At 40.9% G+C, this 18,190-nt stretch overlaps 2 protein-coding genes across 2 annotated transcripts; one reads left to right on the forward strand and one right to left on the reverse strand.

The window, feature by feature from the left end:
* Window positions 1-1,725: 1,725 nt before the first annotated feature.
* Window positions 1,726-13,145, forward strand: zbtb32 (zinc finger and BTB domain containing 32). The gene is made up of 5 exons (XM_071900105.2): window positions 1,726-1,795; window positions 6,144-7,199; window positions 8,430-8,536; window positions 10,774-10,941; window positions 11,775-13,145. Exons 2-5 carry the CDS (start codon window positions 6,175-6,177, stop codon window positions 12,002-12,004), a joined length of 1,530 nt encoding a protein of 509 aa, XP_071756206.1. The 5' UTR covers window positions 1,726-1,795; window positions 6,144-6,174; the 3' UTR covers window positions 12,005-13,145.
* Window positions 13,146-13,554: 409 nt separating this feature from the next.
* Window positions 13,555-16,935, reverse strand: kcnj20 (potassium inwardly rectifying channel subfamily J member 20). The gene is made up of 3 exons (XM_071900089.1): window positions 16,717-16,935; window positions 15,038-16,283; window positions 13,555-13,898 (listed from the first exon to the last, which is right to left on the reverse strand). The coding sequence occupies exons 1-3, from the start codon at window positions 16,933-16,935 to the stop codon at window positions 13,555-13,557; spliced, it is 1,809 nt and encodes a 602-aa protein (XP_071756190.1).
* Between the last annotated feature and the right edge of the window lie 1,255 nt (window positions 16,936-18,190).

Raw genomic sequence — 18,190 nt, forward strand, 5'->3', positions numbered from 1 at the left:
GCTTCCTGTCTATGAAATCATCTGTAAATTTGGCATTACCTTTCACTGCTACGCTGACGACACTCAGCTCTATATACTCGTTAAACTGAATGACCACTCCAACTTCGTGAAGTTAGAGGTGTGCTTTTCCTAAGTCCTGGATGCCCCTAAACTTCCTGTTCCTCAGGGACTGAGTGATTTCCCAGTGTCCTAGTATCAAACTATTGGCATTAGCCTACATTCTATCATACTCTCTCATGTGAGTCAAATAAAAATGACGTTAAAACTGCATTTTACGATCTTTTCAATATCATAAAAATCTGACCTAAATTAACAATAGCAGCGGCGGAAACCACAGGCAGCAGAGCTTTTTCTTACTGCACTCCTTTAATTTGGAGTCCCTGCTGCAATTAGAGTGGTAAATTCTATTAATGTCTTTGAATTCAGTCTTAAAAAACCTATTTATTTTCACTATCATTTGGCCAGCCTTATAGCTTTGCACAATTACTGGGAGTGATTCAATCTCTTCATAGAGTAAGGTTAGACTAGTTAGTTAGCACTAGTTCAGGTTCCTCTCAATGGGAATTTAGCTTGTGTGTCCTGTTCATTCATGTTTCATTGAAAATCAGGTAACTTTTACATAAATTGACTCATATCTTTGCTTTAACCAAACAATCGTAGTTATGCATGATCTGGAAACAGGAAGCATCTATTTTTTTTTATTTTAAAAAGGGTACTACAATTTGATAAACAACGCTGTAAAAATGAATACTTACATAATGCAGAGTCTTTAAATTCAGTAGTAGAACAAAACTTATTCCATTTGTATGCTAAATCAAGGTTAATTTAAAAAGATGTAGTATATTAGTATATACTGCTTGATTATTAATTAAACATTAAAAGCAAACAAAGGTATTAGACAATGTTAATGTTGTGTGTGTGGCCAAAGGTTTAGTTCATAAACAGGGGACTAGTAGTCACCCATCAAATTCTGTCATATTGACCTAAGCATTTGTGTAAGTGGTGATGCAGATACTGCTATTTCAGGTGTGCAGGTTTCATCTGAGGCCTAGCCCTACATATCGGTCCCACTGGCCTCTCGCCTGCTACGTTTCCTGTCACAGAGCAATTTGTTTAAAGTGGTTTTGTCTCAGCACTGAACCTCTGCCTATTTATGCAGTGACCAGCAAGTGAGGCTGGAGGGGAGGAAGTAGTGTGGATCATTTACAGGTTTACTGCATCTGTAGGGCATATGGACATAAATATGCCTCTAACCACTGGCCCCCCACCTCTCTCTCTTTCTCACACACACACACACACACACACACACACACACACACACACACATATGCATAGTTTGGTAGTTTGGTCAAATAAAATCTGTATTTGTTTCAGAAAAGGCACTATTTAATTTTTATCAGTATAAAATCAGTAGATCAGTATATATCAATATACATATGCCTTGATATTTCTTATCTCACCATGTACCATTATAATTTTGTCACACTAATGTTGAAACCGCTTTTTCAGAATGTGAAGTGAAGAATAAAAAAAATCAAAAATCATCTAAAAAGTATTTAACTCAGGAGAAATGACAAATTCCCCAAGGTCATCATTGTATCTCTATACACCAGCCTTTCAGCACCATAATCAATGAGCCAATGAGGGAGAGATGAGTTGAAGAGGAGGGACTGAGAAGACAGAAGAGGAAACTACCCTGTCCCTTACCTAAAACAGTACCCAGACAGAAATGTCACTTCACAGCCATGATGCAAGTTAGCTCATCACTCCAGGGAGGATATTCACAAATCAACCGGTGAGTGTCTCATTCACTCAGCTTGCACCTCTGCTTCTTAAGCCTTTGAGATTGTCAACCACAAGCAGATGTACTCCAACATTGCTCACGCTCTGTCTCTTTTTTTTGTATTTTCTGTCACCTGCTGTAGAGGCAAGCTAGTTCTCCACTATTGATCTTGTGATGCTAGTGTGCTTGTGGCTTTTAGACCGGGCTTGTCACTTGCAACTCCAGTCCTTTAAATGTGAGCTGTGGCAAGGCTCACTGTTAGTTCATGTGCTGTCAGAGGATGTGTAAATCTGACATTGCAAGGTTTTCCCCTCAGTAAGCAGTTGAGCGTATGTAGATAAGTGCTGTGACTGCAGCCAGCTTGAAGCGAGATCTGGTAATCATGTCACAGTTGTTACAACATTAGTGGAAAGTTTGATAATTTCACAAGGCAGATCATGTTCCAGATGAAAGGAACTTTGTAAGGTAAGGGTAAGGGTTGAGACAATGTTCGCAAACTGACAGTTTTTTTGGTCAAAAATGTTTATTGATTTAAAGTAGAAACATAGAATAGAATAGAATGGAATAGAATAGATGATTATAATGATTTATAGCCCTGCAGCCTGAGGAGAGCACTATATGCATTTCTTCAGTGCAGACTTGAATGTAGGACTGCATACATCTCAGGAGCATCACATCAACATGAATTGGAAAACAGTCACAATACTTCCAAGTAGTGTGAGAACCAGTTGAAACTGGACTGTATATATTGGCTCTCTAATAGTCATCCAAATGACAGCAAAATTTCTGAAATCCCTCTGGAAGGACAGCAAGTGAAAAGAGAATTTTCCCATGGAGATCAAAAAAATATCGTTAACATATTAAAGAATAACAGAAGTAAATGCCACAGGTTTCAAATTTTGTGCAAAAATCCCCCTGATTCATCATAAAACAAATTGCTGTTGATTTAAGTTGCTTTATTACTTATTCACCAAGAAACATATTGCCCTATTAACCCTCCAACTGATACTTAATACTAAAATTACTACTAGGAGTAGTTGTACTAGTACTATTACTACTAATACTATTAATAATAATAATAATGATAATGATAACGGTAATAAGATACCCAAGCCATGACTAGATTACAATCCGCTTTTGATGTCCTTCAGGCATCTTTCATCAGTCTCAAACTTGTTCTAAATGCTGAAAAGGTGTGTTTTCTCCTTATTTCTCCATATTCCTCTTCCTGCTATCACTTAACACCTATCACCTACACTTAATGGTACCAAAACTGAACTTGCACAATCTTATAAATACCGGGGAATTTGGCTAGACAGCAGTTTGTCTTTCAAAACTTATCTGAAGCTGACTCAGAAACTATGTTTCAACATAAAGCATATTTTTCTCTCTTGTACAATCGACTGTCATTAGTCATTTGATTATGGAGATATCCCGTACTCACATGCTGCCCATTCTACCCTAAAACAACTTGATGCAGTTTACCATTGTGCCTTGCGTTTTATTATCAGAGACACATTTCGCACTCATCGCTGTGAGTTGTATGAGAAAGTAGGAAGGACCCCGTTAACAATAACAAGAGAATTACATTCTATTATTTTCATCTATAAGGCTCTTCTCCTAAAACTTCCCCAGTACATCTCATCTCTCCTTGCTTTTAAAACCACTAACTACTGGACCAGATCTCAGGACTGGCTAACCTTAGATATTCTGCGTGCATATACTGAATTCGGAAAGACTGCTATCCAGTACTATGTACCTTATAAATGGAACAAATTACAAAGGACTTTGAAACTAAACCTCTCTTATTCCATTAGATGATTTAAAATTCTTAATTGACTTATTTAATTATGTTTGTGATTGTCTCTGATGATCTGTCTATGTACAGTATGTTCACTGAAGGCTGACTCTGTAACGTGTGATTGGATTGTGTCTGGTCTCTCTTGAAAAATAGATCATGATCTCAATGAGACTACCTGAATAAATAAAGGTTCAATCAATTGTAGTCAATGTAAAAATTACATACTTTAAATCACAATCAATCACAATGACACCTGTACAGTATGTAGTTCCGCTTTCAAAGCGGGTTTCTAAGGGTTGATAAGGCACTTGAACTGGAGCTTAAAAAGTTGAATTTAGGTTGCTTCAGTAAATACATTTCTGACAAATGCACAAAGTTATGTCAAGTCAAGTCAAATCAGGTTTATTAATATAGCCCTTTATCACAAAAGCACACCTCAAAGGACTTTACAAAGAACAAGCCTACCTAAATCTAACTAATCACAAAACACACTGGTGGAATACAGTGTACAAACCAAATAAAACACAAGGAAACAAAACAAAAGCTCAAGAAAATAACAACAATCTTCAAACAAACAGCATGTTGGAAGATATAACAGGCCGCTGCCAACCTAACCTATCTAACCTAGCATAATCTACCCGGCAACACCAAACAGGAAAAACTCCCAAGAAAACCTTACTAGGAAAAAATATGGAAGAAACCTTGAGCAGGCCCATTATGTGATGCATTCCATGTACTATAACAACTAGCACATTCACATATTTTCAGATATCTAGGCTTCACTGAGTTAATATTTTTTCTAAAAGCCTACAGAGTGTACTCCGCTGTTATCATTTCCATCCCGAAACAATCATTTGTGGAGATTATCAATGGGGAAAACTTGCTGTCAACGTGTCATTCCAAATCTGTTCGGATAAAAATTTCAGTTTTTTATTCATATTTTATCAATAAGCAAATATTAGTTTGTGGCAATTAAAGACCAATAGCTGTTTCCAAATATAAATTTAATTGTATGAAACCTGAATCCTGACTCTTATCAAATATTAAAAAAAAATTAATAAAGTGTTAATCTGAGTTACCTTGTTCCAGTAATGATAAACTAGGATAACCATTGTACAATCGCTTTCACTCTCACAGATACTTGCTGTACCATTTACATATAATACATAGCCTTGGATTTATGGGCCATAGTTCACTTTTATGTTGTCATCATGGCGTTCATAAATAATGTGAATTGAATTGCCCAAAAAGACAATAACATACATTTATGGGCTGTCCAATAAACTGACAAATACATTTGAGTTATATGCAATAATTTTTTTTTCTGAATTCTTTGAATTATTAAAATACATATTTTCAAATATGATCTTGAATTATTACTAATTCGGTGCAAGATTTTCTATAATATGAATAGTAACTTGAAAAACTTCAGAGAGAAAGAGACAGAGAGAGAGAGCGATCATGCAAAAGTGCATTCATTTTTCACACAATTCCAGTAACAATGACGGCAAAATGTCATTACGCACATCTACTTTCCATTTCCAGTCACCATCAGAGGACAGAATGGAGTTGCAATTGTGCAAAAGAAACAACTCTAGTAATAGCTCATGGTATACTGCAATCAATAGATAAACGCCGCTGCGCAGCCGACCACACACTGTACAATCGTAAAGGTTCATTAGACTTCAAACTGTGCAAAGATGACTGCTTCTCATGCATCCTGTAGTTTCAACATACAGCAACAGCTAACTGTTTCTCTTTGTTTTCATCCTTGCAATCTCAATTTCAGATGTCACTTCCACATATGTCAGTGAAAAGCACTATGTATTCCACCCCCTGTGCACTGTTGCGTTTGCAGATGTTTATCTTACCAAATTACGGTCTTATTGTTGTTGACGATCAGACAAACTTCACTCATGTTGATGCAACTCGTGTGTACAGTCATTAGTCATGGTTTCATATACTGTTAGGGCTTTGTGGCTTTAGAGCGTGTACATGAGTGCTGAATATCAAAGCTTTCACAAAACAGAGTACATTTCCACACATCAACCAGACATTCAGACAAGATATCTGGGACAGCCGTGATTGATGACGGTATTTTTACAGAATTTAAAGACTTGCAAAAACATAGCGAATGAGCTGCTGTACAATGTAGGGGAATGCATGGGGGGGTAAATAGCCTCGAAACAAAAATCTATAGTTGCTTTAAAATGTGTTGCTAAAGCTATTTTGTAATCTAGTTGGAAATCAAAATCACTGTTGGAGATACGATACCAACTCACCCCTACATCGACATAATATAATCACCTTCGTACCTCCTGCCCCCTCAACTCTCACCACAGCTGCTTGAAAACATATTGTCTGGCAAGGATGGAAAAAAGAACCACAGAGGGACACGTTATCTGTTCATCAAAAACCAATCCACCAAGTGATTTTCCTATTTACAATTCAGCATTTCTATCATTGTCAGTTTTTGCAAGATCATACCATACATGGAGCATAATCTGATGTGATCCATCCTGAACGTTTTCTGTTGTTCTTTTGATCTCCTGTCCCCAGGCCTTCGTTAACTTCGCTGTAGACCTCAGAAATGATCCGTATAAACAACACCCAATACTTCCACTTCCTGCAGCATGCAGACGCTCTACGTCGCTCAGGCTCACTCTGTGACGCCATCATCTCAGTAGAGAGTGAGACTTTCAGGGCCCATCGGCTAGTGCTGGCCTGTGCTAGCAGGAGACTGGCACAGCAGCTCGCCCAGGGAGACGCAGACAGCCCGGTCCACTGCACTCTGGAGCTTTTCTCCCCCCACACCTTCCAGCAGGTTTTGGACTTCACCTACACCCAGACCCTGGAGGTGCCTGTGGATGACCTGCGCCTGCTGCTGAGGGCCGCACAGCTGTTGGAGATGCAGCCTCTGGAGGACCAATGTCGGAAGCAGCTGGACACCCTAGACTACAGAGCGAAAGAAGAGGAGGAAACAAGAGATATTACAGAGCTAAAAGAAACAAGAGAGGCCACAGATGGGATGGATCAGAAGCACAGAGGAAGTCCAGTAACAGAGGTGAAGCTCCAAGGCAATTCCTCTCCAGCGGAGGAGGCGGACAACAGCCTTGTCACGCAAAATCTTCTTCCCTCTGATCCTGTCGAGGGCCCCACCAGCCCGCCGTCGCCAAGAAAGAAACCGAGAATGTCATCCATGTCAGCGACACCCTACAACAGAGACAGTGTTATTACCCGGCCTGCCACCAGCCATTCTTCTTTCTCTTCTCCTTGGGCTTTCCCTAAGAACATGTGGCACCCTGTGAACGCCCTGAAGCGGATGGCAGAGAACTACTCAACCTTAATCGCAGCTCACCCCCTCCAACCCTCTCCACAAGCAGTAGCATACCCGTTCCCCTTCTCTACTCCACACATGTTCCCCCTGCTAGCCTCCTCTTTTCCCTCCCAAGTTCACAGCTCTGTAATGGGCTACTCCGGCGTCCATCACCCTTATACGCAAAACCTTTACGCTGGATCTCCAGGGATGGTGGACATAGTGAAGCAAGGCCTGCTAAAAAGAAAAAATCCCAGCCATAAAGCATTCATTGGGACCATTCAAACCAGTGAACCAAGGTAAATCAACACTCTGACATCATTCTGGAAATTTCAGTTTTTACTTTCAATCATTGTCTCCCTATTTACCTTTCACAAAGTAAGTCAGAATCCCCTAATTTGCTCAGTTGTTCCCTTGCGACAGCTACCCAGTACCTGACTCACTGGTGTTTGGGTAGATGTGCGTGACTGAGCCTCCTGCGCTTTCCAGCGAGAAGAGTTTCCCCTGTTAACCCTTCCCTGCCAGTCCTAGACATTCAAAGACTCTCTTTTACACATCATCATCATTGTTAGGTTTTTTTTTGTTGTTTTTTTTTTTAAACTGTTTTTTTAATTAAACACAGCACAAGAGGGCACCTTGTAGATTTCATTTTCCAAAAATTCCAAATGAAAGTTTTAGCACTGTAAATTTTGGAAGTATCACAATGATTCAGTGTCTGTCTTGCATTCAAGTACAGTGACTAGATTGACAGTGACTAGACGCCCATGCATAACGGTCATGTTCCTCTATGTTGAATTCTCTTTTTACCATAATTGTCCTGTACACAACACGAAGAAAATACTTATGTACAGTGGCCCACTCTCCTTTAAAGTTGACTTAAATGACTTCATGTGAGTAGCTTACAATTACAACAACACTGTAATGGTAGTTATGATTATGCATATGCCTCCTTTTTTCAAGTCTAGGCAAATATTGTACAGTCTACCACGCAGTATAACTAACAGTATATAAAGGGGAGCCCCCTAAGTTTCTCCCCTCTCTTGCACACTTCAAGGTTTTCCACCCACTGATATAGCCTGTTTCACTGTTTAGACTGGCAGGTCTGTGCAACACATATGAAAGGGTTTACAAAGTTCATGTGTCAGTGTGGAAAATAAATATTAATTCATAAGTGTCACTTCGATATCCTGTTCCTTCCTCTCCAACATTATGTGAAAGTTAAATGAGCTTTTATGCTGAGCGAATGTTATAAACATCTTGTGGCTGAGGATGGAGAGGAAGGAAAGGGTGTTTAAGGATGTAATCTATGATGCCGTGATATGGACTGCAAACTGACTTGAGTATGTTGCATCTGATAGTAAACCTAACCCTAACCCTAAAACACAAAAAAACACAACTTCTCCTCTCTCTGCGTTTCTTCATTGATGCACCTCTTTGCAAGCTGAATAAAAGCAGCTCCTACATTTTTGTTTTAGGTATAATTTGTCCCTTTGTCACAACACTTGCCTCAGAAAATCTCTTTGCCACAGATACCCTGAGGCGTATAAAGCCCGAGCAGAGAGAGTTAAAGACTGCCAGCACTGCAGTGCAAGTCTCCTTGGTAATCCATTGCAGGAGTCAACCTCAACATCATCAGGTAACAATTTGATTATGTCAAACCTGAACAGAAAACAGAGCTCACTGTGTTTAATTGGTCACAATGCATTGGACATACTGCACAACAAGATGAACTGAGGGAAAAAAATCTATGTCGGAAAAAGTCAATAACAACGTTTAGCCCATGCAGGACCTGTTAATTTCGAGTGATAGTAAGATTTCTTGTGAAGCATGACCTCTAACCTCTGCAGGTTCCAGCTACGTAATGGAAAGTGATAAAGAGAGTTGTGGTTTTGAGAGCATGGTGCAGCAGGAGCAGTACTGTGGTTACTAGATACAGCAAACAGTACAGTATGTTCTGCAATGCAACAGTGGTTTGTCCTATGCAAAAAGAAAAAAAATGTATATATGGTATAAATTAGTACTTTTGGGGATTTTACTGTGTATGTGTGTGTGTGTGTGTGTGTGTGTGTGTGTGCGTGCGTGCACACATCTGACGGGGTTCACAGTGTACAGTCAAACTGATAAACATTTCTTATCTGATGTTTAATTGTCTGTACTCAATGGAACATTATGTTCATGCTTCTGGAGGTTAGAGTAACACTTTGCTTTACAATTGCCTTATTGCAGTGCATTAACCAGTGTATTAACTTATAAAGTTATTTAAGTACACAGTTATGAAGGGATAAAGTTAGGAAGTTTTGTAAGTATACAATAATACTCAAGTAGTTATTGAAAATCTCTCTAATACATTATCTACTTAAAACACTGTAACACAATGTGGACAAAAAGTGCATAAATGTAATGTATTGCAATAAGTACTTGCAAAAAAAGAGTTCAAGCACCTACTATTATGTTGTGTACGCTACGGTGATAAGACTATTATATACATAGTGATACATTTGATTTTTTCCAGCAGGAAATACATTTTACCGAGTGTTTCTATGTCGTTTTGTTCCCTGAGGTCTACTGGTATGTTTACATCATGATTCAGTTTTCTGCAGTAGCCAGCTGGTTTCCCACAAAATTACTCACAAATACCTTGTCAGCTGCTAGGACTCTAGTATTTTTGTCAGCTGCTAGGACTGCTAGTATTTATTTCAACACAATACATTTGTACACTTTGTAAAAACTGTGTTGTTACGCCCTTGTAAGAACATTATGTGTTTGGTAGATTTTCATGAAGTACTAACAATATTTTGGTGCACTTACAATACTTTTGTAAAGGTTAACATAAAGGTTAATGTGCTGGAAAAAGGCCACTGAAAATTAAAGCGTTACCAAGGTCAGATGTTAGGTCTAATGAAGTGAGAGAAGGAGAGAAATATTGGACAGGAAACATGCTAATGACAACAGGCCTTAGTAAGATGTGTTTAGAGTGGTGACTGTTCTATTGTTGTGGTTTAGTCTCTCAATTTCCCCTACTACATCCACCCCCTTATACTTCAGCATCCTGTCTATACTATGGGGCCCAAGTTTTCACTTGAGTGAACCAAAAAAAAAATGTGAGGTGCTGAAAGGCTACAGAGTTGCTACCTAAACCTCAAAATTGCACCTTTGTAATTTCAAAAGAATCACTATCACATACATTCGGGGAGTGGGGGGAGGGGGGGGGGGGGGGGGAGTACCAGTTCAGAGTAACAGGAAAATAGGCTTGCAACAGGATGCTCACCAGAAATAGACTTGCACCTCTGAATGGTGACTTCAATATACTGTATTCCACCAATATATGGTTGTAAAGTTCATGCAATAAGTGGTAGCTCCTCTGAATTTGGGTATCACGTTTATACAAACAGCTGATTGAATATAATCCTATGTGTGACCACAACCTGGTATTGTATCAGGCTTTGACTTACTGTGTCGCAATCTCTCCTGCAAGTAGCAGGTCATCTCAGTGGCCTGTAGATCTCAGGGTTTTCTATATGTGAAGGAAAATGGAAATGCACTCTTAATCTGATACCAGATATTTAAACCAGGTGTGCATTGATTTTCCAACGGTTATGCCTCTCTTTCAAGTTTGCATACGCAACCCTGAGCGCACGCACTCACGTTTATGTTCAAAAGCAGCATACATATTTATCCACAATGTCTTAAATTACGTAACATTTGACATTTTATGTATCCAGAGCAACATGCAATGAGTGAGCAGGTAGGGGTGCAGCAAGGACAGGACATGTCTGTTGGTGGACGCACTTGGCTGTTGCAGGGATTGAACCTCATTCTGTCAGCACAACATTAACACCCCCACCTGTTTCCTCTCTCTTGTTCTCTGCTCAGGTGAGGCCTGCATTGGGTGCAGGTTTTGTGGAAGAGGAGATGGGGTGCAGCATATGCTACGATCCCATCGACAAGAACACAGTGTGGAAAAGCCCTACCAATGCCAACACTGCCCCAAGAGGTTTAGTCTGAAACATCAGCTGGACACACACCATCGAGTTCACACTGGTAGGTAAACTGTCTATGCCGCCCTAAAAAAGCAACGGTATTGTTGATAGGGAAGTAAACTGTATATCATAATAGTGAAATAGCATTTATGGGTCTAACTTTTTGTGATATTAAATGTAATCCCCAGTCATGACCTTTGACCTTTGACATAGGGCAGTATTTGCAACTATGTATCTGTGAGTAGTAGTGTGTTTGAATGAGTGCACATACTAGCATCTAAGACTATACCTCCCCACCATGATGCCCAATAGCCTTTTTATTATTATTTTGTATTGAGGAACCTTTGGGCACAGAATACATAGATTCAAGTACCAATCAACAATAGAATTCCAATGTTCCATAATTTGTAATTTCATACAAAACAAAAACAAATAGTAAAAAGAAAGAAAGATAGATAGATAGATAAATAGGTAGATTGTGGTCATTTCCTATGATTTACACAGCGCCCCACATACACAATAAACAGTAATACAGAGTAATACCATCTAGTAAAAATCCTTTCGCTGCCCTGAACTCTACATATCTAAATGTCCAGTTACAAAGAATGCACTTCTTAGCCAAAACAAGTTCGAAAAAGCATGAGATTAGAGGGACTCATGGATAGATTCCTTTCTAGGAGACTGAGCAGGAATACACATGTATTCTTTCAAGCTTTGACAGAATGCTATTCAACTCTTAAGAGATCAGTGACCAAAATTTGCAAATGCTAGGACATTGCCAGAAGCAAGGGAATATAACCATTTCCATGCCTATAGTCTTACTTCCATCCAACATGTATGAGAGCCTCTCTTCTCCCTCCCTTGTCTCCTGCTGCCCCTTCCCTCTCCTCCAAGGGGAAAAGCCTTTTGAGTGTCGCCTGTGTGGTCAGCGCTCGCGGGACTACTCAGCCATGATCAAGCACCTGCGGACTCACGGCGGGGCGTCGCCCTACCGGTGCACGGTCTGCCTGGAGTCCTGCAGCAGCCTGGTCGCCATGCAGAGGCACGTGAAGAGCCACGCGGTCCAGGACTTCCCCCCCGACTGGAGCATCAGCAGCACCTACCTGTACACCTCACACATCTGAACCATGCCTCACACCTTGCAACCAAGCACTGAGGCCTCTGTCTACCCCAAACATCTCAAAGGCATAAAATAATTGAGACTGAGACTGCAGTTTATTTAAATTCACAGCTATTAGGCTATTTGATTAAGCTGATTCTCAGTGACATGTCAGAAAACAAACATGAGCGTTTAGCAGGTTAATTGGATTTATTTACCACTTCACAAGGTCATGTAAGTGCATTAAAATCACAGCAACATCTCGTCCCCCACGAATGATGCAGGCATCCCTTGGACCAATCAGCTAACAAGACGCATCATCCCCCTAAATTTCATCAAAATTGTAATCATCTGAGAGGTTGAAATGGGAATAATAAAGATTTAGAGGTTATGTAAGAGTGAATTACGACTGAAAGCAGTCCAGCATTGTTCTTAATATCAGTATTTATCTTCTGAGGAATTCTTAATGTTCTTACTTAATCTCATGGGATTCTCTACATTGTCAGGTATTGGTGCCAGGCACCCCAGCACCCATTCACTTTCCACTTGTGCTTTACACACTGGACCGCTCACTGGCTGTAGTTCACAGGCCTGGCAAAATTGTTACAGATCTGTCACAAAAATAAAGGAAAAGTGGAATATAGATATTTTCCACATGGGTAACTATACACAAAAGCAGAGCAGTGCATAAACCATACTTGTTCACACAGTATTCCAGTCACATAAATCTGAAATGAATGATGATTGAAGAGCTTTTGGTCTTCATGGTCACATCATTGTGTGAAGTTATCCCAGCAGTCCTCACATGTATGCAACAAAGTGTACTTTGATTCTTGATGCACATTACCTCCACTAGAGGGAGCCTCAGGCCTGTCTCACAAGAAACTAGTGTGTTAACTTGTACAGTAGCATTACTTTTTTGAGTTAAGATGTATGGCAGTTAAGATGAATAACATGCATGTGGCAGAAAATAAATGAATGTTCAGCCTACACAAGGGACCTGTCATTTAGTAGGCTTTTCTGGATCAACATATCTTGTTTTAGACTTGATGTGTCAAATAATCTTGAATAAACAAGCTTGTACACAACACTTTTGCAATGCTTTGTGACTTGCCAAGATAATACTGGTTAGATAATTAAGAATTTGTATAAATATACTGCATTGTTTCCAATTTTGGCTGATTTTGAGTATTTTTTTCTATAGTTCAATGTTAAACACATTGCAACATGCACATCTTTGAAAAAAAAAAAAGGCTGTTCCCTGTGTGTGTAGGTAGGTGTAGGTGTGTGTGTGTGTGTGTGTGTGTGAGGGGATGCATGTGAAGCTGGATATGAGTCCTCATGTATAAACATGATAAGTCAATTAAGTGGGATGAGGTTGGATCCCACTGTCTGCACATTTACATGACCTAATTCCACAAAGACCAATGCACAGATATTCCATTTTGGCTTACAGGCAGCGCCTTTGATGATTATATCCATAACTTCCATGTCATTAATTCAAGATTGACTCTATAAGATACTTTGAATAGATTACATTTTAACCTTACAAAGAAAGCCCAGTGTCAACCGTTGTTACGGAGAGCCTTGTTTTTGGCTCCCTTCATACTCATTCACCTCCAGGATGTTACTAATGATGAATCCTCCATGAGATGGTTGCTTGTCTTTATCCTCCTCTGCTGTTCCCTCCCCCCAGGTCCCCCAGTCTCTGCTGCCTCTGGGGTCATGGAGCTTACAGTCTGCCAGTAACTGGTGAGCCTGGCTGGCGCTGCAGTTAGGCAGCGACACCTGGTAGGTGGTGTGGAAGCGACGCAGGTCCACGCGGAAAGAGCCCTTTTCCAGGGTCATGCAGGGCTCAAAGCGTGCCCCCCACTCAATCTCCGTCTCAATATAGGACGTTTTGGCTTGACACATCATGCCTGAGTATAAAGCAAAAAATATATATCATCAGATGGTAGTGATATTCCACTTAGTTTTAACATGGGGGTTATTTGGCACTTGAAAACCATGAAAAGCAGAATATAAACTACTCACCAAGATCCGATGCAGCTGGACGAGTTTGTAGCGTTCTGATTTTTACTTCCCATTCATTTGAATGAGGCCATGAAAATAGCCTGAAAACATGACATGACATTTAACACGTTCGTGAACAGATTCAACAACAGATCCCGCTACTGTGATTTTCAATTGATGTTTGGTCCAACGTTTTAGAACATAATTTTGCCAAATAGAATTTTTATTGATAGAAGAGAACATAGCGGAGGGATACCATTTAGGAGAGATCCTCTCCTGTTTGGGAGACCGCATCTACTTTCATTTTTAAATACTAATTTTAGTGTAAACCAAGAATAGAATTGCAAAATGATGAAGGACCCAGGACTGCTTTATTGTCTTAAAAGCAGGATCTGTTGTCGAATCTGTTCATGAATGTGTTAAATGTCAGTTTTCAGGCTCATTCAAATGAATGGGAAGTGAAAATCCGAACGCTGCAAACTCATCCAGCTGCATCCTGTGCCATACCCCCATGTTAAAACTAAGTGGAATATTGCTTTGATGTTTACTCTGTCAAAGATGTAACATGAATCACTGTTTTGTTTAGGTGAATCACTGTTTTGTTTAGGTGGATTTTTATATCGTCTGCCACATGATGTCCCTATCCACAATTACCTGTGCTTGAATCTTCACAGACACCTGTTACTCATCTTCTGAATCATGGCTGAGCTGGCATAATAGCTGCTTATCTGCTGACCGTTAGGAACAGCCAAAACAGGATACAGAGATAAGTCTTATCAGCTGGAGGGAGAGCTTTTAATTTCCTGTCCGTTCAAAAAAACAAACTGTACCTTCTTCCTGGTTCAGTAGACTATTTTGCTTGCCAAGGAAATCTTGCAAACCTTGCTTTGTTGTCTACTGTCTGTACAATCATTCCTGTCTTTGACTGTAAAAATAACATTTTCTAAATATATTTCTAATTTTTTTTGATAAAGAACCACATAGATAGATAGATAGATAGATAGATAGATACATACATACATACATACAGATTCTGACAACTCACCAGTGGCCTCAACAATTCCTTCCAAGATGACGATGATCTCAAACTGTTGTCGTCTCAGCTGTTCAGGGCCCAGCTCCCAGAATGGACTGTTGGAGTCAATGGTGTGCTGAATGACTTGAGGCTCCACCAGGAAGAGGCGGTCTGAGCCACTTTCATAGCCTAGGTCAATCTCTGACTGCTCAAGTGGCAGGAACTCGCCCTCCACTGTTTGGCGGGACTTGATTAACTTGGCGCGGACCTTAGCGTCCACCATGTGGCTCTCTCTCAGGTCCCCCAGGCGGAACATCAAACATAGCTGGTCGTCACGGTTGGCAATAACACAGCTGCGGCTGAAGAGCAGTGTCTCAGCCCGCTTTTTAGGCCGGGATATTTTGACAAACATGCAACCCACCATGAGGGCATCAATCATGGATCCCACAATGCACTGCATCATGACCAGCAGCACACCCTCATAGCAGGTAGGGGAGACAGTGCGTGAGCCATAACCAATAGTGCGCTGCGTCTCCACAGAGAAGAGCAGAGCTGAGATGAAGCCATCTATGCCCAAGTAGCAGGGCCTCTGGTCTAGGAGACGGTCCTCAGTGCTGTTGAGGGCTTGCTCTAGTCCCAGGTCGCCTCGGAGGTAGGCATTCATGAAGTAGAGACCTGCAAACAAGAACCAGGTGGAGATGTAGCACATCATGAACACAAAGAGAAACCAGCGGTACTGGAGGTCCACAAAGGAGGTGAAGATGTCGGACAGAAAGCGGCCCCTCTCAGAAATGTGACACAGGTTGACACGGCACTTTCCGTCTTTGGAGACATAGCGGAGTTGCTCCCGGACTTCTGGAGGAATGGTGGGTGTTTGGGCACACTCACTCTCCAGGAGCTTACTACGGGCCTTGGCCAGCCTCTCCATCTCTCTACCAGGGCTGGACAGGGTGCTGTGTGCAGGCGACAATGGGGCGCTATGAAGAGAACTAGTGTTAATGCCCTGAAGAGGGCTGGTGTTGCCCATGTTAGGCACACTGAGGGCATGGCGGGTGTAGCGTGAAACCCTATTGGTCTCTATCAGAGAGCAGCGGCGGAAAAAGGCTAGCTCTGTATCTGTGGGACCTTGGTTGGCGGGTGGAAGCAACCAGGTATTCCCCCGGTAAGGACTGTAAGGAATATCTGTGGTGCTCTTGTGACGCCGTATGGCTGTTGCAAGCTGGGAGGAATCACTTGGCATGATGTCAGGAAGAGGAAGGGAGGGCTCTGTATCAGTCTGGAAAATGAAAAACACAGAGGAATGTCGTTCTCACTATCTATCCAAACAATGTTAAAAGCTTCAGTGGGAAACTGGTCAGTGTCATTGTCTTTACAGTAAATGACTACACTTCCATTCAGAAAAAGCAACGTGGTTTTCAGTGGAACTTGCTTGCAAAAGGACACTTGTGAAATTTTGGTTTGTGTGTTACTGTTACCCTGTCTCAGTGCCTCACATCCTTGGCAGACTACATAGGCAGTAGTAGCAAAAACAGTGAGATTTAACAAATTTGAATGTTGAAGGATATGATGAGAGACTACCGCTCTCAAAACATTTATCAATGCAACCACTAAACAAACAATCAAACAATATAATCAGAATAGGCATTCAACAAATATATACTCAACAAAAGGAAATAAACATTCCTCTAAAAACAATCTCATTCCCTTACGTTTATCAGGTGGCTCTCATACTGAATATTCCCCCCAGGAGGTGTGGACTGGATTACCACGATAGATTTTGGTTGACTGGGAATGGATGTTCGCCATCCCCTCGGCCCATCCTGTGTGGCTCCTATAGCCCCCATGGCTCCCATGCTCACTGCTGTCCCGGTGGATCCGGTGGACCCTCTGGTCTCAAAGTTATCATCTCTTCTGGTACCAGGGTACATTACTGAAGATGTAGCATCAGGAATGCAGAGAAAATACACAGCAGCAGCAGAGTATGGGCATGGTCATTCGAGATTCGAGGTGATCCAATCATTTAAGACCTGAGGACACAAAAGTCATGTTAAGCAAACAGACATCTAGTCACTCTTGAAAATGTATATATAATATATTCTGATGACCTCACTCACTCATGCCTATGTGAGCACACATACACACACTTGCGTGTGACACAAAATTGCCACACAGAATCTCTATCTGGGTTTGGTCTTGAAATAATCACACCACTGGATTCCAGGCATACAGTATTACATCCTAGCAGGAGATCATTAAAGCTCATTAAATGGACCACTCAAGCTTGTCAGAAACAGCTTAGACATTGCGCCATTGCAAATAACGAAAGAGCACACTGCTGTACTTGCAAACAATACAGTATGGTTCCCAGATTACTTTTATTTTTATATTTTAACCCAATAGAAACCCAATATAAATGTTGAGTTGACCTGACCTTGGGACCACGCTGACCTGCGGTAGAAACATTCCATTGCTGCATGAAGCATTGCACACCAGCCACAAGAATTCAAAGACTTGCTCTTAAAGCAGTATTAGTCTGCTCCACAATCTCTTCAGATTGTGGAGCAGCAACACTGAGGGAGGAAGCTTTAGGGAGTTATCCTATCCAGACTCGAGCTACAGTAAAGTACATGGAGCCTTTAGCTCTAAGCCCCATCATCCTGCTGCCTCAGCAGTACTAGCACTGTATCCTCCAGCGCAGGGCAGACTTAGCTGCTCTTGCCTTATAGAATATCTACATACAACAGAATGCTGAGGTTACATATTATAGACCTGCTAATGTGGACAATACACATTGCAATTAAACCTGATTTAAAACTCACAATCCAAAAGCAATCCCCTTACTGGAGAGATATATGGATGTAAAACATCACAGCCTGAAAAACTTGTAGGAAACATGTATTTGGGAGTAAAGTTATACAAAAGAGACAAATAATGTTTGTGCTATGTAATACTTAGCACTGAAACTCAAGGTCTTTGTTTAAGACTATGGTGATGTAAGCCATAGATAAGCAGCAGTCCCTATTTGTAAGCCCCTAGATGTTGTTTACCTCTTCTAAACTGGAGACGCCTACATTACTCATCACTGTCATGTGTTTTATATCAAACAGTTAGCTGTTCCTCTCTGTGAGAAGAGATCAGCTAGGGTTCTGTTTATTCATAAAGCTCTTCTCCTCATATCTCATA

This window comes from Centroberyx gerrardi, chromosome 12, assembly GCF_048128805.1.
Source record: "Centroberyx gerrardi isolate f3 chromosome 12, fCenGer3.hap1.cur.20231027, whole genome shotgun sequence".
Taxonomy (NCBI): domain Eukaryota; kingdom Metazoa; phylum Chordata; class Actinopteri; order Beryciformes; family Berycidae; genus Centroberyx; species Centroberyx gerrardi.

Coding starts and splice junctions, on each gene's coding strand:
- zbtb32 (XM_071900105.2), top strand. CDS start 6,175: ATGATCCGTATAAACAACACCCAATACTTCCACTTCCTGCAGCATGCA. Junction 7,200..8,429: donor ATTCAAACCAGTGAACCAAG/GTAAATCAACAC, acceptor TCTTTGCCACAG/ATACCCTGAGGCGTATAAAG. Junction 8,537..10,773: donor GTCAACCTCAACATCATCAG/GTAACAATTTGA, acceptor TTCTCTGCTCAG/GTGAGGCCTGCATTGGGTGC.
- kcnj20 (XM_071900089.1), bottom strand. CDS start 16,935: ATGTACCCTGGTACCAGAAGAGATGATAACTTTGAGACCAGAGGGTCC. Junction 16,284..16,716: donor ATGAGAGCCACCTGATAAAC/GTAAGGGAATGA, acceptor TTCATTTTCCAG/ACTGATACAGAGCCCTCCCT. Junction 13,899..15,037: donor AGGAATTGTTGAGGCCACTG/GTGAGTTGTCAG, acceptor CTTTATACTCAG/GCATGATGTGTCAAGCCAAA.